Source organism: Amphibalanus amphitrite, unplaced genomic scaffold (assembly GCF_019059575.1).
Source record: "Amphibalanus amphitrite isolate SeventyFive unplaced genomic scaffold, NRLGWU_Aamphi_draft 000192F_arrow, whole genome shotgun sequence".
In the NCBI taxonomy this organism is placed as follows: domain Eukaryota; kingdom Metazoa; phylum Arthropoda; class Thecostraca; order Balanomorpha; family Balanidae; genus Amphibalanus; species Amphibalanus amphitrite.
The window spans coordinates 271,747-298,276 of NW_024881687.1; the positions used below are offsets into that span (position 1 = coordinate 271,747).

At 56.5% G+C, this 26,530-nt stretch overlaps 1 protein-coding gene across 6 annotated transcripts in view; it reads right to left on the reverse strand.

Moving 5' to 3' along the window:
• The window catches only part of LOC122384503 (eukaryotic translation initiation factor 4 gamma 1-like), a 92,569-nt gene that overhangs the window by 41,988 nt on the left and 24,051 nt on the right, over positions 1-26,530 (reverse strand). Inside the window, exons 3-15 of one of the 6 annotated variants that reach the window (XM_043372004.1) lie at positions 25,146-25,357; positions 24,483-24,512; positions 21,212-21,299; positions 17,969-18,240; positions 17,419-17,755; positions 8,190-9,494; positions 7,511-7,767; positions 6,705-7,079; positions 5,221-6,375; positions 4,243-4,716; positions 3,694-3,907; positions 2,960-3,100; positions 1,942-2,604 (exon numbers count right to left, since the gene is read on the reverse strand). In XM_043372004.1, coding sequence (XP_043227939.1) covers positions 2,420-2,604; positions 2,960-3,100; positions 3,694-3,907; positions 4,243-4,716; positions 5,221-6,375; positions 6,705-7,079; positions 7,511-7,767; positions 8,190-9,494; positions 17,419-17,755; positions 17,969-18,240; positions 21,212-21,299; positions 24,483-24,512; positions 25,146-25,357 — 5,045 coding nt within the window. In that variant the 3' untranslated portion in view covers positions 1,942-2,419. Of the gene's footprint in view, positions 1-1,941; positions 2,605-2,959; positions 3,101-3,693; positions 3,908-4,242; positions 4,717-5,220; positions 6,376-6,704; positions 7,080-7,510; positions 7,768-8,189; positions 9,495-13,584; positions 13,763-17,418; positions 17,756-17,968; positions 18,241-21,211; positions 21,303-21,487; positions 21,636-24,482; positions 24,513-25,145; positions 25,358-26,530 lie in introns of those variants that run through there. The other 5 variants (XM_043372002.1, XM_043372005.1, XM_043372007.1 and 2 more) reach the window with 5 other exon arrangements.

A 26,530-nucleotide genomic window follows, 5' to 3' on the forward strand; every position in this document is an offset into this window, starting at 1 on the left:
CTTTGGCCCCCCCCCCCCTTTGTATAAAGCGAGACTAACACCGCTCGCCTAGTGAAAATGGACGGCGCTAGCCGTCCGCCAGATCAGGGGGCGCTAAGATCGCTCGCCCTCGAGAAAATCGAACATCCCGGCCTGTGGCGCTGGGCAATTCGAGCCGCGAGTGGGCGGCATGCTAGCCTAGCTGCTTTTATGTTTTGTGATATATGGTGATTTCCTGAGCTATCTGAAACGGGATCGGCGGGCAGGAAGAAGTAGGGAGGAGAGAGAGAGAGAGAGAGAGAGAGAGAGAGAGAGAGAGAGAGAGAGAGAGAGAGAGAGAGAGAGAGAGAGAGAGAGAGAGAGAGAGAGAGAGAGAGAGAGAGAGAGAGAGAGAGAGAGAGAGAGAGAGAGAGAGAGAGAGAGAGAGAGAGAGAGAGAGAGAGAGAGAGAGAGAGAGAGAGAGAGAGAGAGAGAGAGAGAGAGAGAGAGAGAGAGAGAGAGAGAGAGAGAGAGAGAGAGAGAGAGAGAGAGAGAGAGAGAGAGAGAGAGAGAGAGAGAGAGAGAGAGAGAGAGAGAGAGAGAGAGAGAGAGAGAGAGAGAGAGAGAGAGAGAGAGAGAGAGAGAGAGAGAGAGAGAGAGAGAGAGAGAGAGAGAGAGAGAGAGAGAGAGAGAGAGAGAGAGAGAGAGAGAGAGAGAGAGAGAGAGAGAGAGAGAGAGAGAGAGAGAGAGAGAGAGAGAGAGAGAGAGAGAGAGAGAGAGAGAGAGAGAGAGAGAGAGAGAGAGAGAGAGAGAGAGAGAGAGAGAGAGAGAGAGAGAGAGAGAGAGAGAGAGAGAGAGAGAGAGAGAGAGAGAGAGAGAGAGAGAGAGAGAGAGAGAGAGAGAGAGAGAGAGAGAGAGAGAGAGAGAGAGAGAGAGAGAGAGAGAGAGAGAGAGAGAGAGAGAGAGAGAGAGAGAGAGAGAGAGAGAGAGAGAGAGAGAGAGAGAGAGAGAGAGAGAGAGAGAGAGAGAGAGAGAGAGAGAGAGAGAGAGAGAGAGAGAGAGAGAGAGAGAGAGAGGGATGGTCGCCGTCCGTTGCGTCACCTCGCTCCTGGCGCGCGAGGTGTGTAGTCTCTCGCAGTGCGCCGCTTCGTGTGATGGTCTGTGGTGCGAAGCGCTTGTTTTGTTGGCTGGTTGTGTGTGCGTGTGCGTCGTGTGAGTGTGTTGAGGCCGGATGAATCGGCGTGGAGTCAAGTTCAAATGCGGGCGGGCCTCTTCCTCTCGGCGCGGTGTGGTTCTGGACTCTGACTCGGAGTCACGACTGACTCAGCTGGGAGTCGCGCCTGGCGCCGCTGGGGGCGCGGCGGAGTCTCTCCCCCGTGCCGCCTGTTGCTAGCGCTGTGAGATTGGCTGGTGCGCTGTAACCATTCGTGTTTGTGTCGGCCTGGCCGTCATACTGTGTCAGCCGTGTCAGGTCCGCCCGGTGACACACTGTGTCCCGAGTATTTGTCATGTTAGAAACCCCGTGGCCAGGCGCTGAGACGCACCAATACAGCCAGCTAAGTGTGTAATCGGATCGTCTCTTCATAAATCACATTTTCACATACGAAGAAAATGGCCGACTGGCGTTGAGAATAAGACCCAAAATGACGAGAGCTGCGAATAAAACAGCGCACGGGATTGAAAGCACCACCAGCGACAACACGCGCAGCATATGGAGCGCGCAGTCAGATCAGCAGCGAGGTCTATAGGCCAGCTCAGCTCACGTCCTGCAGCTTCCCTCCGCGTCCAACGAGGGCCCACCCCCAATAGACAGCACCCGCAGACTGGTAGTCCGGGTGGCCCGTGTGGTGAGCGCCGGCGCCGCACCCGCCTTCCGGAGCAAACTGGCTGCTACGACGGAAGGCAGAGTGGCCATCTTCTCTAGAAAAGCTCTAGAACCCAAAGAGCCTTCAGCCCTTCCTCTTACCCACGAAACGCCAACGATGTGTTTTTATTTTTTATTTATAAAATTATAATTTGCTTTATGATATAAAGCGCGCCGAACCGAGGGCGGTGTGGCGCCCCGCCGCCTGCCCACTGCCCCGTCCGCCGTCATCAAACTATGTACACAACTGCACAAAACCGACACAGCGGATCGCATCCACAACACACAGGATAATAGGCCAAGATTATTAGATTTACAATGTTCATTAAATAATGCGCATAGCCATCGCAAAATGAACCACGTTTCGTATTCGCGATACAAAATCACTAACGCGGTGTCGCCGCGCCGTTGGGCCACTGGCGGCGCTAGTCTCCCTCTGCGGCCGAGCCGCCGTCGTCGCCTCTCACTCCAGGTCACACACGCACTTGCACAATCTCCCAGACACATGGCGTCACTGTCAGGCGTCCGTTGGCTCGCTCTCCGGGGCGAGCCCGGCGCTCGCGCGCCTCTGAAATTAATCCTAAGTGTCACCGGCTATCACGTGCGCTCTTCGTCATCGCCGGCGTCATCCTCGAGCGCCTTGAAGAACGCCTTTAGTCCGGTGAGCGCCACACCCATGCCCTCCTGTTCGGCACTGTCCTTCTGGTCGCGCCAGCGCCAGAACGTCTGCTCCGAAATCACCTCCATGTCGTACAGCTGACGGAAACACTGGTCCAGCATGCCTGTAGACGTGGCAGAGGGGACACGGTCAGAATATGTGGCCACGCGCCAGAGAGCTGACAAAACGGTGAGGTGGGAAACGCTCATTGATAGAAAAGCACACGGTTACAAAGCACAAAAAAATGATATGACTGCAGAAACAGAAATAAGACGCGTTACTAAGCCCCGCAACAAACCCATTTTCTACCATGGTATACCAGCTGCTAAGCGCCTTAAAGTTTCCATTCAAAATGGCCACCAGGCTGGCCCTATTGTTATCCAGCACTCTGGAAACGCATATGGCCGACCATCCCATCAACTCCAGCCCATTCCGCCCACCCGGGCTGTGCACATGTGACCGCAGCGCCATCGACTCACCCGGGGGAAATTGCAGATGCCGCACCAGGGCCATCACGCCGTACAGCGCGGCCAGCTCCAGCTCCTCCTTCACAATCAGGCACTTGAGCAGGGCGCCATGGTCCTCGAGCCGCTTCAGCTGCACCCGCTTGGCACCGTTATCTGCCGGCACGGGGAGACACGCAGAGGTCAGACGGAGAGAATGTGTTAGGTGGAATGACTCGACCTAATGTGCAGCACTGGGCCATACAGCACCAACGCAGAGAGCAGAGTAGTGGATGGCTTTAAAACGACCCCATCAATTATAAATCAGGGTTCAAGTCGGTCACGGTGCACTTGTGTATTTAAGTAGACTTAAATGGAAAATTGCAAGATGGAGACATTCAGTAATCGAGCTCGTCCTATTGGCATGACTTCTCTCAAGGTTGCGATGGATATAAATAAAACTCAGCCTGATTGGCCGGTTCGCACGGAGGGAGGAGGGGACAGACGGACAATGGCCCCATGGCTCGGCCACCCGGGGAGGGGAGGGGAGGGGAGGGGAGGGGAGGGAGGAAAGTGTCTGATGCAATCCCGCGGGACGTCGGGCCACGCTCCAAATCGCCCAATCGCACCAGGAGGCCCGGCACGTGGCCAAATGTCGGCCCCATTCACCCTCCCGCCGACCCATTGCCTTCCTTCCTCTCATAATATACCCCGTCTAAAACCTTGTCTGTTTTCCCGTCCTTCGCGAATTTGCGATCACAATTACTCACCTATCACAATACAGTCAAAGCAGAGAGCGCTGACCAAATCCTTGATGAAGGCGGTCGAAGCGCGATCCTCCTCGCTAACGTTCTTCAGCACCCAGACCTTAATGTCCGACTCCTCCTGGACGACACGAAGCAGGCCGCGCACGCCCTTGCTGGTGGGCGCCTCCTCCAGCGAGAGGGGCACATTGGCGCCCGCCACCAGGAAGCCAAGCTGAGCCTGCCGGTCGCCGGGGAGGGAGCGTCAGTGTGAGCTAGTGGACGCGCGGGGACGGCTGATGCTTCAGATCAGGCATGATAGCGATGTGGACTACGGAAAAGGCCAGCGTAGAAACGGCCAGGACTGATATTGGTCACTGCAGCTTAAAGAAGGCAGAATCAGATAATGTATCAGACTCAACTTTGTTACTGTATTCATATCCATGGCTATAAAATATATAAGGGTAGTAGTTTTTGAATTTCTAACTCAAGTTGATAAATAATCCTCCAATCGCTAATAGAAATACACTCGAAATACCGAGCTCTCCCCTGCCCTGGACCAGGCCGGCCACTCACGTTAATCAGCGGCTGGACGTGGTCATCGCTGCCGAAGTAGAGCTTCCAGTCGAAGTTGGTCGGTACCAGGGAGCGCACTTTGTCGGCACCATGCAGCGACTTGAGCCGCTTCAGCACGCCCGTCACGAACTTGGCGCCGTAGCGGTCGGCCACGATGGTGGCGGCCGGCACCGCCAGCTTCTCCAGCGTCACGCCTCGGCCGGCGGTGAGCGGCGGCGCCAGCAGCTCGCCCAGGTTGGCCCACAGCGACGGGATGTCACAGGCCAGGTCGCTGGCCACCTCGAGCAGCTCCTTGGCGCCGGTCAGGTAGGCCTCAGCCGTCAGGTGGCCGCTCTCGAGCATGTTCCGGTGCAGCTCGCCCATCAGGTGGCGCTGCTCCGTGGAGCGCGCGTCCACGTATTTGTTGAGGCACTCGCCGACGAAGCGCGCCACAGTGTTCGCGTGCAGCTTCTCCTCGACATCCTGAACGCTCGACTGTGGACGGCAGAGGGGAGGTCAGAGGAAGTGGCGGAGGTCCTGTACAGAGCGTGATATTGATACACTAACGACGTGAAGATAGTTGCTCAACATTTATTGCTATCACCAGGACAGTCAGAATAAGAAGAATAGAGGTAAAATTCGGTATTCGTGTTCGTGCTGCATTGTGGTTTTCATTTGCAAACCATTCTCAGGAAGAACAACAGCATAAAAGTCATCGTCGAATAAAAGACAGCATTCTAGAGGGTGTCATGCAATCAACATTCAAACGAGGACATGTCATGTTAGTCAATATTCTAACGGTGCCTTCATGGCAAAGGACTGCAGCTAAGCAGACTCTTTACTGTAGCTGATATCACTGAAGTGAAAACCAATAGGCTAGAAGTAGGTTTTTGCGGCCAATACAATGCATTGCTACAAATCAAATCGCTTTGAATGATGTCCATACCCAGGGAAAAGAAGGGCCTCTCTGCTCGACCTGCCGGGGCTCGGCACACTAACCTTGTAGTCCTTCGAGTCGATGTACTCCTCGCAGATGAGGCGGACCAGGCCCTGCATCTTCTCGTCGTCCATCGTCTCCGGTCCCTTGAGCTGCGGACCGCCGGCCGCCGGCGCCGGCTTCTGGGCGTCGCGGCCGGTGGAGCCGCGGGTCGGGCCCAGCCGGCCGCCGCTGCCGCTGCCGCCGCCGCCGGGACCCAGCCGGACGGTCGGCGCCACACTGCCGCCGCCGTCCTCCTGCAGCATGCCGAACATGTTGGGCGTGGTGCGCACCTCGGGCTGGGCGGGCGCCGCCGGCCCGCTGCGCCGGCCAGAGCCCACCTTGGAGCCGAACGACCACGAGCTGCCGCCGCCGGGGCCCATCTTGAGCGCGCCGGCCTCCATTTGGCTGGCGCCGCTGCCGATCGCGTTCAGCATGCGAGACGCGTCGAACCGGCTGCGGCTGACTGTGCTCCAGCCATCTGTGGGGCCCGGCTGGCTGCCGCGGCCGCCGTCCCGGCCTCCGCCGCCGCCGCCGCCGCGGCGCCGGTCAGTGCCGCGGTCGTTGCGCCGTCGGTCCTCGGCCTGTGCGAGCATCGCCTGCTGTTCGACCTGTTGCTGGCGCGCCTGCTTGTGCACCTCCTCGATCGTCATCGGCTTGGCCTGTCCGACCGTGCGCGTGTTCACCCAGTTGTTGTTGCGCATGTCGATCAGATCCTGCAGCATGAACCGGATGCGCGATGCCAGACTCTTGTCGGTGGCCAGTCGGTTGAAGTCGGCAAACATCTGACTGAGGTCCTTGCCGCGCTTGCGCTCGGCCGTCTCCAACTTCTCTCCGATGGTGGTCATCAGTTTGCAGAGGCACTCATACGAGTCTTCGTGCTTATCCTTGACCAGCTTGACGATACACTGGTGCATGATGCGATCCGAGAGCATGTTGAGCTTGTAGAGCTCGCCGATGAAGCGAATGTTTCCGTTGGAGCGCCGTCGGATTTTGACGCTCTCCTGTTGCAGTTCGAAGGTCATGCGTTTGCGCTTCTCCTCATCCTGTTCAGCGTCGATCTCCTTCTGACGCTCGTCGCGGTTCAGCTCGGACGTCTTGTCCTTCTCGAACTCGCGCTGGCACTGGGTGAGCAGCAGTTTGCGGAAAACTACCACGTTGCCGTCGGCGCCCGTCACCTGAGGAAGAATGACACACGGTTCAGGAATGTCATGGACATTGGAAGGGAACACGGCCAGAGGGATTCAGATGACGCCCAAAATAAATCTGAGTTTTCACATATTTTGCGGTGAAAACCAATGCTGAAATATGCTGATTCATTGGCGACAGAATCGGTATTGAATGAAATATTTTTAGCATGACCTCGGTCCTCGAATAGTAGCATCTCTCTAAAAACTAAGCCGTGGTGCTGGTGGTAACTGATCATACAACCCAGAACATGATGGCACTAGAGCACCGTCTCCACTCTAATCAATAATCCTAGAAGCCTGCCCCTTCCCGCACTCACCTCAGTCTTGCTCATGGCGACGCAGATACTGGCATACTGATCGGCATACATGGGCTCATCCACCGCCTTATCGAACAGCGTCTGGATCATCTCGTGCAGCCGGTGCTCCGTGTCCAGCGCCAGCTTCTTGATCTCGCCCGTCAACCTCTCGATGTTGTTGGGTGTGATCTTGTTGAGGATGCCCTTGAAGGCCTTGATGACCTTCATATCATCATCCATCTCTCCGGCCGGCGCCTTGTAGGACGCCTTCCAAGCGTTCTCTGACTCCTTGAGCTTGACGTCTCGGCCGAGGCTGATGGAGATCTGGCGCGGCCCGCCCTGCTGCGGCGGCGGCATGTCACGCCGTCCCTGCTGCGAGCCGCGGCCCCGGTAACCCTGCGGGACGGAGCGGGCGGTTCAAACCGGGTGGTAGGGTACGGCACCCGTCGGCCGTGAGGGGCACAGGAGTACGCTAAACGTACCCTGAGCACACACCAAACGGACCCTCACCACTGTCATCCATAGAACTATAATGACGTCAGAGAACTGCCCAGCCAATATCACACACTGAGCACGTGATCCGGTACAACAGCACCCGTGGTTTTCAGATGGACCCCATTCACCAGAAATAAGGCCAGTCGGTTTTCAATAACCTGAAGCCAACAACCCTTCTCAATAACCCATTAAACAAGCCCCTGTGAACTTTTACCCGAATTGAAGCTGTTAAAAGGCACTTAGCGCAACCTTATGTAAGTCATACGTAGTGCAACATGCGGCCCAATTTGGGCTGAAAACTCTCAGCCATTCTCTCAGACATTAGTAATCACCTTGCTGGGCAGCTGCTTGAAGCCGACGTTGTAATCCATCGGGTTAGTCATGGGGCCCATGCTGCGCGACTTGATGGCGGCAAAGTTGCGCGCCGGATCGCCCTGCGACCGGTCCTTAGTGGTGCGCACAATGGACGGCAGGTCGGGTAGCTGGTCGGGCCGCTTCTGCGACAGCGGGTGCGCCATCAGCTTCATCAAGTCGTCCCGGTTGTACTGCTTCTTCTGTTGCAGCCTCTCGGCGATACGGACAGATTCCTCTGCGGGGCAGAACGGAAGGGCGAGGTCAGTCTAGATGTAGGCGCAGACTGGGGTCGCTTGTAACGGGTGGGCAGTGGGCACGTGGTACTGGGAATTATGGGCTAGACATGCGGAATGCACGCCAACCATATTCGGAGTGCATGACTTGCAAATGACGATGGTCGACACATATTGACAGACAGAGGCCTCTGTTAAAATGCGGTTCCACTGCTTGCCGTTAGGCCACATTACACAGATTTATCGCATGGCCTGGCTGTCGTTGGCTCTCGAGAAGAAAGACCGATCATTGATTGAGAAGGCACATCGTTAACACTGAAATATAATCTGAACCACCAAACTCGACTGAACAGCCAGCGAAAATTCGCATCAAATGAAGCTAAAACACTCCCGGCTATCCCATGCCCTCCATCCCCTCACTCACCCTTCATCCTCTCGAGCTGCAGCTGCCAGGCCGTCTTGGGCTTCTCCTCCTCGCCATCCTCCTTGGCGTCAGTGCCGTTCACCACGGGCTCGTCGTCGCGAATCTCGCCCTCCTCCAGCTCATCCTCGTCGGCAGCGGGGGCGGCGCTCTCCGCCGGCTCGGCCGGGGCAGCCGGCTCCGCGGCCGGTGCCGCCGCTGGCTTCTCCGGGGCGGGCTTCTCGGCGACAGGCTCCTCCTTCTTGGGCGCTTCCTTGGCCGGCGCGGCAGGCTTGGCCTCGGGCGCAGCAGGCTTGACCTCCGCAGCGGCCGACTTGACCTCCGCAGCAGCCGGTTTGGCCTCCGCGGCAGGTGGCGGGGTTGGCTTGCTCTCCGCCGGCGCAGGAGCCGCAGCAGGAGCCGGTGCCGGTGCCGGTGCCGGAGCCGGAGCCGGGGTAGGAGTCGCCTCCTTGACGGGAGCGGCCGGCTCCGGCGCGGGAGTCGACGCCTTAGCGGGAGGCGCCGCGGCCGGCGCGGCCTCCGCGGGCGCCGGCGCTGCCTTCGGTGCCGGGGTAGCGGTCGGAGCCTCGGGGGCGGCCGGAGCCTTCGCCGGCGCCGGCGTCGCGGGCTTGGCGGCCGGCTTCTCAGCGGCTTTCTCTGCGGCCTTCTCCGCCGGAGCCGGCTTCGGGGTCGGCTCGGCGGCAGGCTTCGCAGCCGGGGCAGCCGGCTCAGCCACCTTCTTGGGGGCTGCCGCCGCCGGCGCCGCCGGGGCAGGGGCCGCAGCAGGAGAGGGCTTGCTTGCCGGCTCCGCAGCGGGCTTGGCCGCGGGCGCCGCAGTCTCGGGCTTGGCGGGCGCCGCTGCCGCCTGTTTGGGAGCCGGAGCGGAGTCCTGCGCGGGTTTCGCGGCCGGCGCCGCCGCAGGGGGCGTCTGTTTCGCCGGAGCCGGAGTGGGGGCGGTTTTCTGGGCGGGCGCGGGCGCGGGGGTCTGTTTGGCGGCTGGCGGGGCCGCAGCCGGCTGAGCGGGTGACGTCACAGGGGTACTCTGCTTTGTGGCCGCAGCCGGCTTGGAGGCAGGGGCCGCTGCCGCCGCCGGAGCCGGCTTGGAGGCGGCCGGTGCCGCCGCCGCCGCTGCCGCAGGCTTTGCGGCTGCCGGCGTCGCAGCCGGAGCGGGGGCGGGGGCGGCCGCCGGAGGCACGGGCGGTCGCTCGGGCGCCGGCTTCGAGTCGACGAACGCGTCCATATCCCCTCCCGCCTCCTTGCCCTCAGCCCGTCGGCTGAGCTCGCGCATCTTCTGCTTAGCCTTAGTCTTCTTCTGTGAACTGGAGCGGCCTGCAACAGAGAAGGGTTACCGTTAGCACCGCGCGTGACATCCTCATACCCCATCACCCCGTAAATCGGCCGGTAGCGGCCAGCGCCATTCTAATCTCCAAATACCGCTGCCGCCCCGCCATCCGGCCATAAAAACTCGGCCGGCCACGTTGCCAGTGCCGCCCGACCGCAGTCAGCTGACTGCAGCGCCGCCCCGTCAGCTGACTGGAGCGGCGACGGGCATTTCCGACTGCAGTGATTCGCGGCACGGGGCAGGTTTATCCCGCAGCGGGACGCCGCCGCGGCCCGCGCAGCGACGAGCAGTCTTGCGTGAGCTCGCGACAGACGCGGCTGCTGCGTGGATATACAACCACGCTGGTTGTCACCAGACACCGCCAGACAGACAGACACGAGCCGGACCAGACCGGGCCGAGATGCAAACTCACTGACCACCGACCAGCGAGACCACAAGCCCAGCGCCCGTCGGTGACACCCTACCGTACCCTCGCGGTAGAGCACACCCTATACATCACCCCAACACCCGCCGCCCTCTCTCCGTGCACACGCACGTCGCACCGGCCGGCCGGCCGTCACTGTCCGATGCTGAACTCAAGCAGCTGCCCCAAGGTGACCTTGCAGAGGCCAGTCGACCGGTCTGCCGGTCCGTCGGTCCGGTTCGTCGGCCCACACCCACCCTGCACGCGTGCAATGCATGAGCTGGCCCGGCCGGTCCCAGGGCCGCCGACAGACCTGACCACGGACACCAGGCGGGCGCCGGGCGCCGGGCGGCTCCTCTACGCCGCTCTCGCCGGCCACGTGGGCGGAAACGCGCGCCGCCCGACCCGCCCAGACAGTTTATTCTCACCTCCGCCCTCCCTCAGCCAGACGCTGAGACAGCCGGCGGAGGGCCGGCGCCGCGACCGACAGCGACGAGCCCGTAAACAGCGCACGCCGATGGCGCCACATTGCGTCAGCTCGGCAAACACCGCCGGCCCGCACACGCCGCGCGCATGTCCGTATCGGCGCGGGCGGCGCGCCGGTCCGGTCTCAGCCCGCCGATCGGTGCACGCGGGCCCCTCGAGCCGGCGCTCGGAGACCAGAGGCCGACACCGAGACCGGCGCCGGGTCAGCGGCGATCAGCGGCGCGTGACACGGACCAGCCGACCGCCCGCCGACACCGGAGAGCAGCGTCCGGGCCATCACACCCCGGCCGTGACGGGCCACCGCCCGGCCGGCCGGTGCAGAGGTGCAAACCGGCAGATAAAACAGTGCCACCACGTGGGTGATAGCAACGGCCCATGAAAGCACAGCCTCCTCCCACCCGCACCCAGTCACCCCTGCCGTGAACTAATTCTGGATCGGCCGGTCAGCAGCCCGGCTGGCCCACATGGCGCCGTCACCTCCGATGGAACACGGACGTCAAGCTCCAGCGGTCGGCCGCCCGCCGGCCGACCAGTCGGCTGCATTCCAAGGCGATAGCTGCGGCGGCGGCGGCACGGTCCACGCGGCGGCCAAACAAGTCCGATCGGTCGGCCGCCACGCCAGCCGACTGTAAATGGGCAGTGGCGGCGGCGTTCGCACACCACGGGGCCGAGGGAGGGAGGCGTGGCTCCGCCGCCGGCCGGGCGGAGCCCACACTGGCCGGCACCGGCTGGGAGCCGAGCCCGGAGCAATGAGTCACTGGAGGGCGCCGCGTCCCGGCCCGGCAGCACTAAAAACGAGACGTCTGCGGCCGGACAGAAGGCGAGCTATGGACCGGCACGGCGCGGTCTGGCCAGCCCGCCAGTAGACCAGAAGGTCCGACAGATTGAATGAATTACACAAGCCTGTCTATTTAGCCTACCTAGCGGGACATACCACGACCCGTGACCAACAGGTGGACGGACAGACGGGACAGTCTGGGGCGGTCGCGTCGGGCCGGTACCGACGGCAGCACTGACGGCCGTCGGTCCGCGGTGCGGTGACCGACAGCTGTCGAGCACACGTGTCACGAGCGCGCCTGGGCCAACTGAACGGAGGTGGTCACGTCACCACTGACATCGACATTTGGGCCGGCCCCGGTGAGCTTTCATTTCGCCATTTTCTCGCAACAACCAGCTGGCAGAGCAGCAAATGGCGTCAACACGTGGCCGACACAACGAAACGAACTCTGGCAAATTTCGCAGCAGGTGGCACAGTTGGACACATTCAAAAGAAATAGCGCCCACCAAAATTTCCAGAACTATCGCCGGAGACCCAGGCCAAGTCATTGGCTTTACCCAGCCGGCCCACGCCGACTGTTTGTCGCCCCTCTCGAGCTCTGACGCACACCAAGCGTCCACTTACGTAATAGGGCGGTGCCAGTCCGGCGACACTGTCAAAAACACTCAAAATCCGAACAAACACGTCACCAGCCAGCAGGCGGCCGCTCACCGACCTGTGGAATACGGCCTCGGACCGATCGGCCCCGCCAGGACTCGCACAGCTGCCCAACACTTCCCAGAAAGGAGAGCGGTTACGTAACGGTCGGTCCGGCTCGGGCACATCCGCTCGGAAAATGTCCATAGACGAGCCAATGAACCAATCAAGGCCGGAAGACTCCACGCCTACCAGTAAAATTCGAGGCCCTAGCGACACGGCGTTCAGTAAAAACCATCCAATCAGTAAAAACGATCCGACCTCGTCTGAAGCACATTAGCAGTCAGTTCATCCAGGCTGTTTACAGAGCATTTCCGCGCAGTTTGGCGCATAACGAGATAACCTTTAGCTACTACCTCCCACACCTTCCGAGGCAATATAACCGCTAGTAGGCAGGAGAGCTATCTCCCCGCGCGGCAGGCCTGGGCCCCATATGGGAGCACGTTTGGGCGGGGGCGGGGGCGGGGGCGGGCGTGACGCAGCCGGTGACGTCGGCGCTGTCGTGGGCGGCCGGCACCCATCCTCTGTACGTCATCGACCGCAGATGAGGCCGCCCGCATACCTTCCGACTGTCGGCCCCAAATCTGCCGCACCTTCGGCCTGCCGACCAGTCCCCCCGGCTAACCCCAGCTCTCTGACCAGACTCACGGGATGGCCATTACGGCCGGCCGCCGCCGAACCAGATCGCCGGCACTGCTGACCGCTAGTGCACTGGCATGGCGAGGGAAGCGCGCACATTTTCTCCGAGACGTTATTCAAGCGTCTGATCGACGAAATACGCCAGTCAGCATTTGGCCACGCCCTGCATCCATTTTAAGCGCGTCTGAACAAATTCGGCCTCGTCGAACGAATCGACCGATGTGGTATCGCATCTGCGGGTCGGAGTTGCGGGGGTGGGGGAAGCTGGGTGGGTTGGAGCTGCGAGCAGCTTTGGAGAGCTGCGGGGGTGGGGTGGGGGTGGGGCCGAGCTGCGGGGGCGGGGCGGGACACATGGCCACCGGAGAAAGCTCTCGCGGGTTGCCGCGTCGGCGAGGCCGCGAGAAAGCAGACCGGTCCGGTCACCCCACCCGGAATCGGGCGGCGTCTGGGCGTCGGTAAAAATAGGCCGGCCGATGGGCACAGCGGCCAACTATTTCTGGCAGCGGCGCCGGTGCCGTGTGGCGCGGCCAACTGCACACACGGGGCCGCTGCGAGGGCCACCCGCCGGTCGCCGGCCGGCTGGCCACCCGTCCGTCCGACCGTCAGACCCACCAACCCGCGGCGCGTGTTTATCGATCGTGCCGTCTGCGAAAACAGGTCGCGCGAGCGCCACCGTCTGGCCCCAAGGCCGTGAGAGGCCGCCGTCGCCGGCACCCAGCGACAGCACGCACCATACGGTACATGATCCGCCCCCGCTCACACCTCCATTGACACGCGCCCCGACCTCGCCGGTAGGTAACGACGGCAGCGCAGGGCACTGCGAAGAACGACGTCGAACGGGTGCTGTCTCCAGGGCTCTGGGCGAGGTCTCATGCGGCCTCGTAGGCCGATGAACGGGCCGTGACGCCGCGGGACGGGACCGGAGCGGTCGGGACACCACCGGCCAGGGCAGGTCGGGGTCGGACACAGCAGGATGAGATGGGACGAGATAGGATCCCCGGCGCGGGGCGGGGCGGGCCGGGGAGGCGGGCGGGAGGACAGGCTGGTGGGCGTGGGCGGGGCGCGCGGCACTTACGCTTCTGCGCGCCGCCGCGCTGCTGCCGCTCCCGGGAGAGGCTGCGGCTGGAGCCGCCGACGCCGTTGGGCCGGTCGCCGCCGGACGCGGCCCTCTCCATGGTGGTCTCTGCAGGTGCCCAGTCGCTCGCTCAGTGGCCGCCACATCGCGCACACACCACCACCATCACCACCATGTTGGCCGAGCCACTGTGGCCCGTCCGCCTGTCGGCCGGCCTGCCGCTGCCCAGCCGGGCCTGATTCACCCATCAGCCGCCAGGCGGCAGCACCGAGCCGGCCAGCGATCACGTGACCGCTGCCGGCCGGCGAGGCCGCAGTTCACGACATGACCGCGTGGTGGCAGCACCGGGCGCCGACAGGCAGTCGACGATCACGTGACTAGCCTGCGACGCGCGACGACCTTGCGAGCGCGCCAAGAGGACGGCCAACCGGTCGGCTGCGGCACGTCTCCTCCCGGCGCGCGGCGCTGTATCCAGCAAACACCGCCGGCCCGCCTGACGCACCCCAACACGCACACCGACCTACCCCGCAATACGGGGTTGGTGAGCCTGTCAGAATCACACCCCACACCTCCGGTGCCGCGCCTGGAAAGGCCGACTTCAGAACGGTGCCGCGATCAGCTGACCCCAAGGCCGGAGCGGCTAGCGACCATGACTTACCGCACGCCGGTCCAGAAAGACCGCGTGGCTGCGGTTCCGGCAGGGAAAAGCATCGACCGCTGCACGACATTGCCGCCGGAGCCGTCCACCTAACCAGATTTCGCGCATTCGGCGGCGGCGTGCAACGGATTGCAACACAGGACACGCGAGTTCTGGGGATCGTTATCGGCTCCAAGGGTACGAGGATGACCGGCGGCTTTCTCCCGGAGCAAAGCCCGGACACGAAACGCGATCGCGACGGACTTTGCTGCCATTCGTGGATAGGAAGACACGGTTCATGCATATGAAGGCCACCTGCGTCATTTTAGATCGGTGCCTGCCGCGCCCAGGTCTATCGCGCGCAGTTTTTGTCGCCGTGATGCACCCAGACTGGGGGTCTGGGAGGCGCAGCACCTGTTACCACCCGGCAAACACGCGCGCCGCGGCGGACCTGCGCCGTCCCAGACGGAGCCGACGTCCGTATCCTCGTGTGTCAGGTGTTTCCCATCTAACATAACAGTTGTCACGCAAATAACAGTTGTCACGCACAATGAAGTCGGCAATTATGACAGAAAGGTCATGTCTCGGAACATTCAACAATCCCGAGGCACTTATAACTGAGAAAGCAGTCTTACTATGCCTTGAAATGGATATTGGATATCTACCAACGGAGCAATTAAATATTAGCTTCTCTGCAATGGGGCAAAAGTATAAAGACCAGATCGGTCTGCAGGTGAAACGTGTCACCTCATCAAGCACTATCGAGCACCGGCGGGTTGCAGCTGGAGCCCGGCATCATATTCGTGCTACTACCGTCAGCGTGCTGAGCAACGACACCAATCACGCCACTTGGTATCGACTCCAGCCGTGCAGCGGCCGGGCCTGTGACGCACGGGCACGGCGCCGGCCGTGACGCAGCTGTTCCGAGCGGCGGCGCGGCAGGGCCTGTCTGCCCTCCCAGCCGATACCGCCCCGCCCCGCCCCGCGCGGCACAAATGCCACACAGCTGGCACGGCGGCCAGGCCTACCGTCTGAGCTGAAACGCTTCAGCCGGCGACACTTGGTACTTCGAGCAGTGCAAAGCACCCCTGAGTAGCCGGTAACAGCGGGCCACCAAACCACTCAAAGGGATCACAGCAGGAAGCCGACGAAACAGAGTTTTGTACAGTTTTGTAAACACTTTTTCTGTGGTTTTGCACAGAGAACAAGGTCTGACAGATGTTCAGCAGGGTCTGTGTCGCGTTAACTGCTGTCCGCAAGACCACAGCGTAGTAAGGAACGGCCGAGCGCGGTGGACATTTACCATGCTGTTTTTTTTCAAGTCATTATTGCATCATATGATGCAACACTTATGCAGGTCACTGAAACTGCACAACGCAATTACCGAACAAGGCTTCCGTTTTAAAACCAATCGTTCAGGCGCTCAGGGCCTTATTTAAGCAGCGGATAGCCTCGTGGTTCAGGTAAACAGTGAGCGTTCTCGTCTACGCAACAATGTGTTAGCCACCTTAAGTCGTTCAATAATTTGGATCTATCGAGTTCCACTTCGTCAACACTATTTTTATGGTACGCTAAAAGGCCGGCACACTTTATGGATATGATCGATCATTTAATTGGGCGCTACGAGCGCCAACATTGCTGTAATTCAGCTCTCCTTTTTAAGCCGCTACTAGCGCGAACCCTCGCCGACACTCGCGGACAGAACAATTTGACATCTTTATCAGAAATTATCTTCAGACGAGCTGCCCCAGACTCGATCGCGCACTCTCAGCGGTAGATAGAGGTCACTATAAATCATAGCAGTCAGTTCGGACGACCGACGGCCAAAAATAAACCATATCGCCACGCTCAAATAGCCGCCATTGACTGCTGCTGGAGCATTGTCCACCCGCCAGACGTCGTATGTACATAAGGCTGGGAGATCTATATTACTATTTGAGGAGGGTGCGTCTGTCCGTTACCGAGGTCCCGACTTGGTGGTGCTTTGCGTGGACTACAGGCCAGACCGTTGCACCTAGCCCGATGAAATTTGCACAACTCATAGATCAAGGATGCGCGACGTGCCTTTGAGGGGTCTCAGCTCGATCGGATTGATAGGGAGCGCGTGGCGCGTGCTCAAAAAGTGCAAATTCGCGTCATAGACTTTACATGTATAAATCGGCGTGCGAAATCGGGCGAAAACGGCTAATTTTGGCCGACACGGGTCCAGTTCCCGTGCAATATCTTGGTGACCAGGGGTCCGACCGGCACGGGGAAAACAGCATCGTGTACAGAATTGAACGGGCTATTGAATGGTGTGCAATGCAGAGGATAGCACGCGCCACGTGCACCGGAGAGGGCACTTTTATTTGAAAAATTGCGGTTTTTGAGGGATTTTGGAATTAATTTTATTTTTAGGTGACCGTTAAATGGAGCGAGTTGAATCAACGCCTATTTGCAAGAGAAAGGTACCGCCTCTCATATAAAAATTGTGAAAAGCTGATTGATCCAAATCGAGGTGGTGCAAATCACAGGAGAAAATGGTGTTTGTCAATTTTGTGCCACTTTATTAATCACACGGGGTTTGCTGCATAACCTGATACCTTTGGCAATTGAATATGGTACCATTGGATAGAGCATTCAATTCTGTCCAATATTCACTCTTCATTTTTGCATGATTAGCAACAGTATCCTTAAAAATGTAAATGTTCCAAACCATTACATTGTCATTTTTAGCGAAATTCATCGATGGCCCTCAAAAGACTTCACGCCAGTTTTCGAATCATTCTAAAGTAGAACGCATGATAATACGACACGGGCACCTCAATGCGATGTATCTTTTTTGTTTTGGCAGTCAAAAAGCATTCGAACGAAATGGATACCAACCAAATCGACACAGACCAACCCAATACCCACGGGTCACAAATAACCCTTCTTCGCGTTGCGGAGCACGCGGGTAACCCTAGTGGAAAACTAACTGCTTGTTAGCCGAGATTTGGCAAACACTGATAGCGTGGAGCAGTCAGAAGCCAAATCTACATCATGTTCAGACAAACATCTGACACACTCGCAAATCCAGCCACCAGCATCCCTTACTCATCTCTTACTTATCCTTCAACATGTAAAGCCCTTTTGCTCTTCTTCCCAGAGCCTATCAACCCTCTAAAAATCCCTCAATCTTCCTCCTTCCCACCACCACCTTGTTCCGGTGGACTCACCTTCTTCCTCGGCGGGCGCTGCCGGCTGGGCGGCGGCGGGAGCGGCGGCGGGGGCCGGGGCGGCTGCCGCAGGTGCCGGCGCCGGCGCCGCTGCCGGTGCTGCTGCCGGGGCGGGGGCGGGGGCGGCCGCCGGAGGTTTCTCGGGCGGCGTCTCGGCCGGTGTGGGCGGCGGCGGCCCGGCGCCGGGAGGTGTGCTGACTGAGCCGTTCAGCTGCTCGGCCGGAGGTGCCGGCGCGGCCGGCGGCGGCTCGGCAGCCTCGGATGTGGTCCGCGACCGGGACGAGGTGGCAGCCTGCGCCACCATCTTGGCGAAATCAGCAGCCACCTGGCGCGAGCCCTGCCGGCACACAGAGGGAGCGTTAAAAGCCACGCAAGAAGTCCATACAATCATACATTGAAAGAACACCAAAGACTGATGGACTGAAGTATGATAACCCACAACTATGCCATAAGCCCAAGCTTTTGGAACCACTTGTTAGCTTCAACAGCACTTATCCAAACCACTCTGAGCCACTTTCCAATATCAGATTCACCAGCGTCCTCGACGTACCGGTGCGGCGTTCTGTTCGGTCTGCTTGTCGCCGGCAGCGGCCGAGGAGCCCTGCTCGCGGGGCGCCGTCGACACCTCCTCGCCAGTATTGGGGTTGATGATGGCTATCCGTTTACTGACGCGCGACTGCTGGGCGGGTTGCTGGGGCGCCGGCGCCGCCGGCGGCATGGCCGCCATCGGTCGCTGGGCGTGCTGCTGCTGCTGCGGCATATACATCTGGCCCGGCCCGGGCTGCTGCTGGGCCCACATCTGCTGCGCGTACGGCGCCGGCCCTGCGTGCGGGGAGGCGGCGGTCAAGACCCCGCGCACAGCACACCGCTCAGGGGTACGTCCAGAACCGAGGCAACACTGGACGCATTAACAACTTATAGAAACGTCGAAACGTTTTACAGTTCACCTGTCACCTTGCTCAGAACCAGCAAAACGTGGGTCTATAAATTAGCTATAGCCACAGGTCCATGACTTTGGATAATATATTTTTCAACAAACAATTTAAATTTTTATATCATCTCCACCAAGGGCTTGTAACTGCACAGCAACATGACAAAATTACAATTATGCTGAACATAAATAGAAATGAAGCAGACAATCAACACAATGCAAGAAAATGTTAAGGATATCACCTATCTGTCTTGCTTCAAAATCGTTGACATATTAAGAGAGCTTGCACAATGCCATCTAATCATCCTTCAATTATTCAAAAGTCTGATAAGATAATCAAGTAAAAAAAAATGTGCAGTGAACTGGCAATGATTATGCAACAAACAGCAGTATGACTAGTTTTTTTTTTAAATAATAATTTTCATGCATGACATTGCTATTGAAAACTACATCACATATATGACAATATCTGAAGGGAGGTGTGCAATGGAGATGAAAGAATAACCTATGATGAAGCAACATGGAATAGGTACTACAAAATCCAATATTTTATTAAGTGACATAAAAAAGTTTTTTCCTTCAAAGTTCAAATGAGCAGCTTGAAATAGAGGATTAATTTCTTGAAGGGACTTAAAGCAACTGATGCTTATGAGAAAACAGAATACTTATTTGATTGCAGCTGATTGCAGCCGAAACTGCAGCTGTTGATTACAATAGCTGGCGATTGAGACAAGATACTGACTGCAAAGTGCAAAACTGCACATCCATAGCATTCATTGGTTGAAAGCAGCAGCTACAAAACAGTGGCATCTAGATTTTCAACTTTGCTAAAAAAAGCAGTCGATATCGACCACTATACAGCAATCCTGGACTTCAGTCGTAACCTTACAAGATTTAGGTCAGAAGCAATTCCTCTTAAAGCCCATTTAAGAACCTACAGGCTACAACTTCTAATTCTGCAACGGCTTCTGTCCAAACGGTGAGTAAATTATAAAAACCGCTCTGAATGTATGGTGTACAGTGTACACAGAGTGGCCAACAATTTGGGACTGGAGCAAAATTGGAATTTCCTAGATCAGTAGGCGGAACTATGGTCATGAGTACCCAAATATAGGAACGTTCCCATTTTTGGGAACGGAGTTCCCAAATATGGGAACGGGCGTTCCCATTTATGGGAACGGAAGGTAATTTTTCGGCCGTTCGCCCACTAAAACTCATAAGTGCATCACGTCTCAAAAAAGTGCACGCTAATTTAAGTATCTACTAAGTCTCTATAAAATTATCTTTAATCTGGCCGTTGCACAAGGAAATTGACCGTCGAATGATATTTTTAATGATTTTTTAAATGACGGAATGGTGAAAACATGGGTTATACTACATTTAACTTGCAATTTTAAGGAAAATGAAGCGTTTTTTTACATTTTGAGGTCAATAATAATTTTCGCCTGGTTATGAAGTTTCATACTAGCGACACCAGATGCTGACATATGCAAGCGAACACGCGGACAGTCCGGGGGTAATATTGGTGACATTTGGTGTCGGGGCGCACGACCGCATGGAACGTCAGTGATTTTACCGAACTACTGTTGTAAACTCAGTTGCAGTGGTTTAAAATTATTCAGCTGTATTATATCATCCCAGATAGACACATGTTATTTGGATGCTAGCTGTTTAGAGTTGTTTTATAAGGAGCGTCATGAGCGTGGTTTTTGTCTTCCGTGTTTCTAAGCGTGATCGTTTTGGGGGAATTCTCTTATATAGGTCGCTCTGTGTGGCTTATTTATAATTTTTATGCTGATTTCGATCATTCCTCGTTCCCATCCTACCAGGCCTTTTGCCACTTACACTCATCAAGAAAGGAAAAAACTAGATTTTCATTGGGACTAGGTGTTTTGAGGGTGTAACATATTCAGCGTTCCCATTTTTGGATACTTCCTTGTGCTCGTCAACTATCGGTGATAAACAGACAGGTGCTTGACATGTCTCCACCCTCGGCGCGGACGGTGGATATAGGTATGGAAGACCTTGTTGAACATCGCTGAGCGTTGTGAATTACGTAATCCTGCAGAGGGGGGGGGGGGGGCGTGCCCGCTGCGAGATCGACGGGAATAAAAGCGCAGAAGACCGGGCGAAACATGCGACGGTCTTGCCGGAAAGGTCATCTGATGATTGTTGCGTTAACAATAATTTGCGGCGTTGGACGTGATGCTTGTTAATGAAAAGAGCCCCTGAAAGGCGTCGGTGAAATCGTTCCCAATTTTGGGTTCGCCGTTCCCATAATAAGGAACGCTTGCAGCGCCAGTGTACGAGAGCGTTCCCAAATTTGGGCTCGCGGCCCGGATGATGGACTGCTTTAGAAATAGGGGAACGATTTGAAACTACGATGGGCCTTACAATAGCAAACTCTCGCAACAACATTGAGACAAATATCAGGTGGTTCACGATCGTTTTATATTTTTGGGACGTCATTTAACGGTTCTTTTTCTTGTTTTAAATAATGCCTACATGGCGTTCCCATATTTGGGTTTATCGTTCCCAAACATGGGAACGAAAATGCGTTCCCGAAAATGGGTACGCTTGACCATAGTTCCGCCTACTGAGATCTCTCTTCCATATTTGTCACAAATTGACCAAGTTAAACAAGAAATCTCTGGTTTTAAAGAGCAGTTTTTGGAAATTTTATTCTTTCTTTTACAATCAAACTCTAAGGACAAAAAGGAATACCTACATGACCAAAGAAGAAACGGATACATTTTCATTAGCATTCATATTGGTATATCAACACCATTATAAGGTTACAAATAATTTAATACACATAAGAATGGTCAGTGTGTTCAACTATGATAATCAGCTTCAACATACCATGTGGGCGCTGCGGCATGTATCCTCCAGGGTACTGCATAGGCATTGGTACTGGCATGCTGAAGCTCCCTGGTCCCTGCATGACAGCCTGCTGAAAGAGAAATGGGCATGACATTTTAACAAAAAATCACGATAAGTTATCACTTCTATGGACCACAAACATTTTCAAACCAAATAACCTTATGGTTTTCACACACAGCAGCAGTGGGCCAAGGCCGACGAAAGGTTGACAGGAGTTCACGCACTGAAAACAAGTACAATTATGTTCACACCTACCATTCCGGCCATCATCACATCGTATGGATTCTGTTCATTGTAGGGCTGGTACATTTTCAGCCCTAAATATTCCACAAAACGATTCCCACACTTCTCTTCCACCGAGCATATGGTCACCAGCCGGGTTTGCCGCAACCACGTGCTGTCGTCACAACCGGACTCGACCAATCAGGGCAGGGATTTCGACACGATCCGCGCAGAGCTACGGCTTTGGTTCCTCACCGCCATGATGTCGATGGTGAAATTCGACGGCTTAGCCAAGAAAATCACATCGAATTAAATGAAAATCATCCAAATAAATTAATAAGACTTAAATAAAAGCAGCCAGCATCGAGCAGTCCACGGCAAATTTGAAGCAAATACATTTGTGCCGAATTAGTTCCGAAATCCTCCGTAGAGGGCAGCACAATACCTGACCGCCGGGATGCCAGATCAGTTGCCAGACAGTCTAGGGAATTTCGTGCGACAGCTACGGTGAAGTTACGCCTCGACACCGCTGCCGACCGATCAAAGGGGATTGAAGCCGAGTGACGAATCACGATTCCAGCAGTGGGAAGGAGCATCACGATTTTTCAGCTATAAGCATGCATCACGGTCGGATCCCCTATAATACTGTAATCGTCCCGTCAGACGTCCGTCAATCAGAAATACCAACGATTCGGTACCCGAGATGACAACAAATGTGTCCGCTGCAAACCGCTGCCGTAGGATAAACAACTCAGCAAATTATCCTATTCGGCTCGTCAAAGTCGCCCGTATGATTGACCACTGACCAGCATCGAACAATCTTCTTGCGTGGACTGTGCTCTCCCCTCCTCCCCCTCCCCCCCCCCCCACGAGAGCTCGAGTCGTAGCACGATTCGATCAAACTTGGCTCATTGCGCCTGTCATTATTAAATCTTTGCCATAATGCATCTTTAGACCTAACTCCAGAGTACAGAGTACGTTCCTATTCCAGATCGCTTCGCCTCGCCTCTCTATGAATCAGACTCAGTGCGATTCAACGTGAGACAGGAGCAAGCCATTCAGATAAGGAGCTCATTACCTTCCTCTTGTTACAATTCTTCTCGTAAAAAATGATTGAAATGAGCGCAAGCGCCTAAATTTACAAATATAGCTCTGACAGAGAAGAAAGAAGATCAACGGAACAGAGAGAAGACAGACGTAGAAGGATCTTTCATGCAGATGTCACAGACGCGTTTACATAGGGTTTGTTGCAAGCTTATATCTCCGTCCGTGATGTTGCAAAAGATGCCAATGGTGCTTAACAATTTACAAAATGATCCCCTCTAAATATTTGAAGACCACTGCAACGAAATTATCGCCAAATTAACGAGCTAGAGCCTTGTCAAATATGCTATGTAAACCGGGTTAAAGACCATCTGTGTGAAATGAAGTATGTGATCATATGTTATAAAAACAGCCCATCTTACACCCACTTCTCATTTCGTCCATACTAACAGATGTTTCTCATTCCTTCCACAATCCCACCTAAGATTCGACACTCGACAGATAGTCGGATGGAGAAAGACACAAGTCATTGCGATATTAGGGGTTAATTTCCCCAGATATCGCTAGACACAGAGAAAATCCCAGTGTGCCCATAGGCCAAAGCCAGAGCCGGTGCGCCGCGGCCGGTTTTCGCTGGCCGGCACCAGCTGAGCGCCGGCCGACGACACGTGGGCGACGGCCGCCGCGAGGACTCGCGAGGACCGGGGGAGGGGGGGGGGGGGGGACTCACAGACCCGGCCCGGCGCCGGACAGAGGGATTTGGGGGGGGGGAGGGGCTGAGGGGATCGGCGCATCCCGGGGGTCGTCCTAGAGCATAGAGGTGTCAACATACCTCTGCACGCGACGTGTCAATGCTGACACATGAAGGCATGAAGCATTACGAAACCGAAATGTTGTCGTTTTCTTCGCATGGGCAGAAAACTTAGCAAAAAAATGCTTGCGCTTTGAACTCCATGAAAACAACAAACAGGGTACTGGGACTGACACCCAATAACCACCGGCATAAAAGGTCGGACACCACAAGCTTTGCAATATCAACGAAGTCATATCATCCTCCTCTCCCTTCGGAACAGACAGAGACCCAGAGGCGTCCAGGCTAAGAGCCGATGCAGTGGACGGACGCGTGCCTGTCTCAGTGCCTGTCCCGCTCCTCGTCACCCACAGCCCACGGCAGGCGCCCCGCGCCGCAGCACGGCACGGTCGCAAAAACTGGACAACGAAAGTGGTCGGCCGCCCGACAGCGGGACGGACCGACACGGCCGGCGCGACCGAGCCGTCTGTTCGGGTGAACGGGGACTGCCTCAGGCCTGTTCGCGAATACTGACCCTATTCAGAAATATACGACAGAATAGGCTATCATACTTTAATAAAAATTTACTTCGGCAACCGTAACGTAGAACTCTTCTAAACATGCAATTCGAAGGTTAAAATTGAACCGCTAATGGCAAATAAAACCATATTTTCCTTTCGCCAATAAATTTCAGTATTAACATATTGAAAACACGACATTGCTCTCCAGAGACCTACATAAATAAAGGAACAAGTCGTTACAAAAGCGATTACGTCCAAAGATAAAGACCTTACACCATTCAGAGATGCTGTTGAATACCGTTCATTGGAAAACAAAAAATATACACCTATTCAGAAACATTCTTCCTAAAATGAAAGGGATATGAGAGCTGAGAGAAAAAGTAAAATAAGAGAGCCGGCAGGAAACCGCAGCTTCTCAGTGGCCACTGGCCACGGCGTGCCATCGGACGGTGGTAACTGCTGACAAGTGCTGCCACCTATGTACCGTCCGAGTCGAGGTATTCCCCCCTCCCCTCCTCCCCGTCTCCAGCCCCGGGTCAGCCATCACCATCCCCTAACAGCCATCGATTATCACTGTACAAAGGACATGAAAAAATACTGAGACAAAATACATGAGGTATTTGAAAAAGGGGTCGACATGGACATCATAAGCAGGCCTTAAATTATGGCTTACCTGTGGCATGTTCACAACGTAGAAGCCCGGCTGAAAAGAAAGAAAAGAAGACCAATTTAGAGCTCATTCAAACTGGAACAAACGACCACAGAGCATCAAACGACAGCACGTTTTAAATCTATAATGGAACTACCGTTTTACCTGCAGAAAGTCTGATACGATTCTATGCTAATACAACTCGTGGTAATCACTATACCGTATGTCTATTCCTCCCCAGCCTATGTCCAGCAGTAGCGCTACATCACACTTCTATCTGACATACCCCTGACCCAAGGAGATAGTACCCCGTGTTCGCCGAGTAGCGACAGCATGCATATAGGTACGGTCCGTCCTCCAGAGTCCCGTAGCAGCCCTCCAAGCCCCATCATGTATCCGATCCGGTCCCACAGAATCCCTCCAGTCATGACAGTCACCCAGCATCTGTCCCAGGTCTCCACTCTCCACCCAGTCCCACTGTATCTCAGCCAGGATCGGTAGCATCTCTCCAGTCCAGAGTTCCTCCAAGTGCCCTAGCATCCCTCCCAAGTCTCAAGTCCCACCCAGTGCAGCGGTAGCATCTGACCCCGCTCCCCTCATCTCAGTCCCCATCAGTGACCGCCGTCCCCCTATCCACTCCTCTCCTCTCCTCTCCAGTCCACGCCCCGGGGCGTCGTGTGATCTCACCTGAGAGGCCGGCTGGCCGGCGGGCATGTAGTGAGGCCCTCCCGGCGGCGGCACGGCCATACCGCTAAAGGCGGGCTGTGGGGCGCGGCCGCCGCCCGAGCCGCGGCCGCCGTACGGCATGCCGCCCGCCTGCGACCTCATCTGCTGCTGTTGCTGCTGCTGTTGCTGTTGGTGCTGCTGCTGCTGCTGGTAGGCGGCCGCGTTGCCGTCCACTGCGAAGAAGAGCGATGCCTGGTGAGCCCAGTCGGCCATGGCGGCTGATGCCAATCGGTGCGAGGATGACCTCAGGTGACCGACGCCGGGTCGGCACTGAACATGACGCGACGCGCACACAGCGAGTCCGTGGCCCCGCCCGACACCTCAGACCAGCCAATCACAGACTGGGTTAGGGGGACCCTCACCCCAGGTGGTCCCAAAAAATGGCCGCTGAGCTCCCTCCTCAGTCCTGGGACCCGGCCGGGTCGGGACCTGGCCGGGCCAGGTCGGGTCGGGACGCCACATGTGTCAAGGGGACGCCACGACCGACCAGGAAAGGAACCGCAGACGGTACGGGACCGTAAAATCGCGGCAGTACGCTAATATCCCCATCTGGCCACCGCTAATGACAATTCTCAAACGAGGACCCGCCCTAACGATCGCCGGATCACTGAGGACCATCCTAATGAGCATCAAACCACCATCAGCTTCAATCGAGAAATCCTTCCTCAGACACTGACGAGGGCCTACCAACGCCAGAGACCGGGACCGGTGTCATGATTGCACACGATACACGATGTGCGATGACGATGCACTTGTACTCTACCAGTCCAGACATAGCCGTGACCTGCGCGTCAACTGGCATTCACCATCACGTGATAGGCATCCAGCCTACCCCACTCATTCAGCTCGTAAATCATCCCCATAGACCCCCGCGTCCAAATCCCGTACGGCGCCAGCGGAGGCGTGGCCGCGCGACAGACGGCGGCGCCTTTGCCGAGTCCCCGACGTCCAAAGGAATGCTGCCAGCAGCGCCAACCCAGCGGGATACCGTCCCAACTCTCCCTTTCCCTAGGCGGATTAGCGCCGAATCAATTAAGGCCTGTGAGGTAGGGACAGGTTCATCAGAAGGGAGGGATGGCACTTGTCTCGCCTAGTTTAGCATGTCGTGGACGGAGCTGTGCAGGTGCGAGTGATCTGAGACACGTCTCACTAGCCACCACATGGAAGCATGTTCATGGATGAAACTGCGATACAGCCACACATATCTTCATGTTAGAGCTATACTTACCAGTGTTAATTTGTGTTAATTTGTGGAGCTTAAACCGCAGGACACTGGACAATCTATCACATATTTCCACATTCTCACGTCCCTCTTTGCAATGTCACTCCTCCGTCGCGGTCCGTCT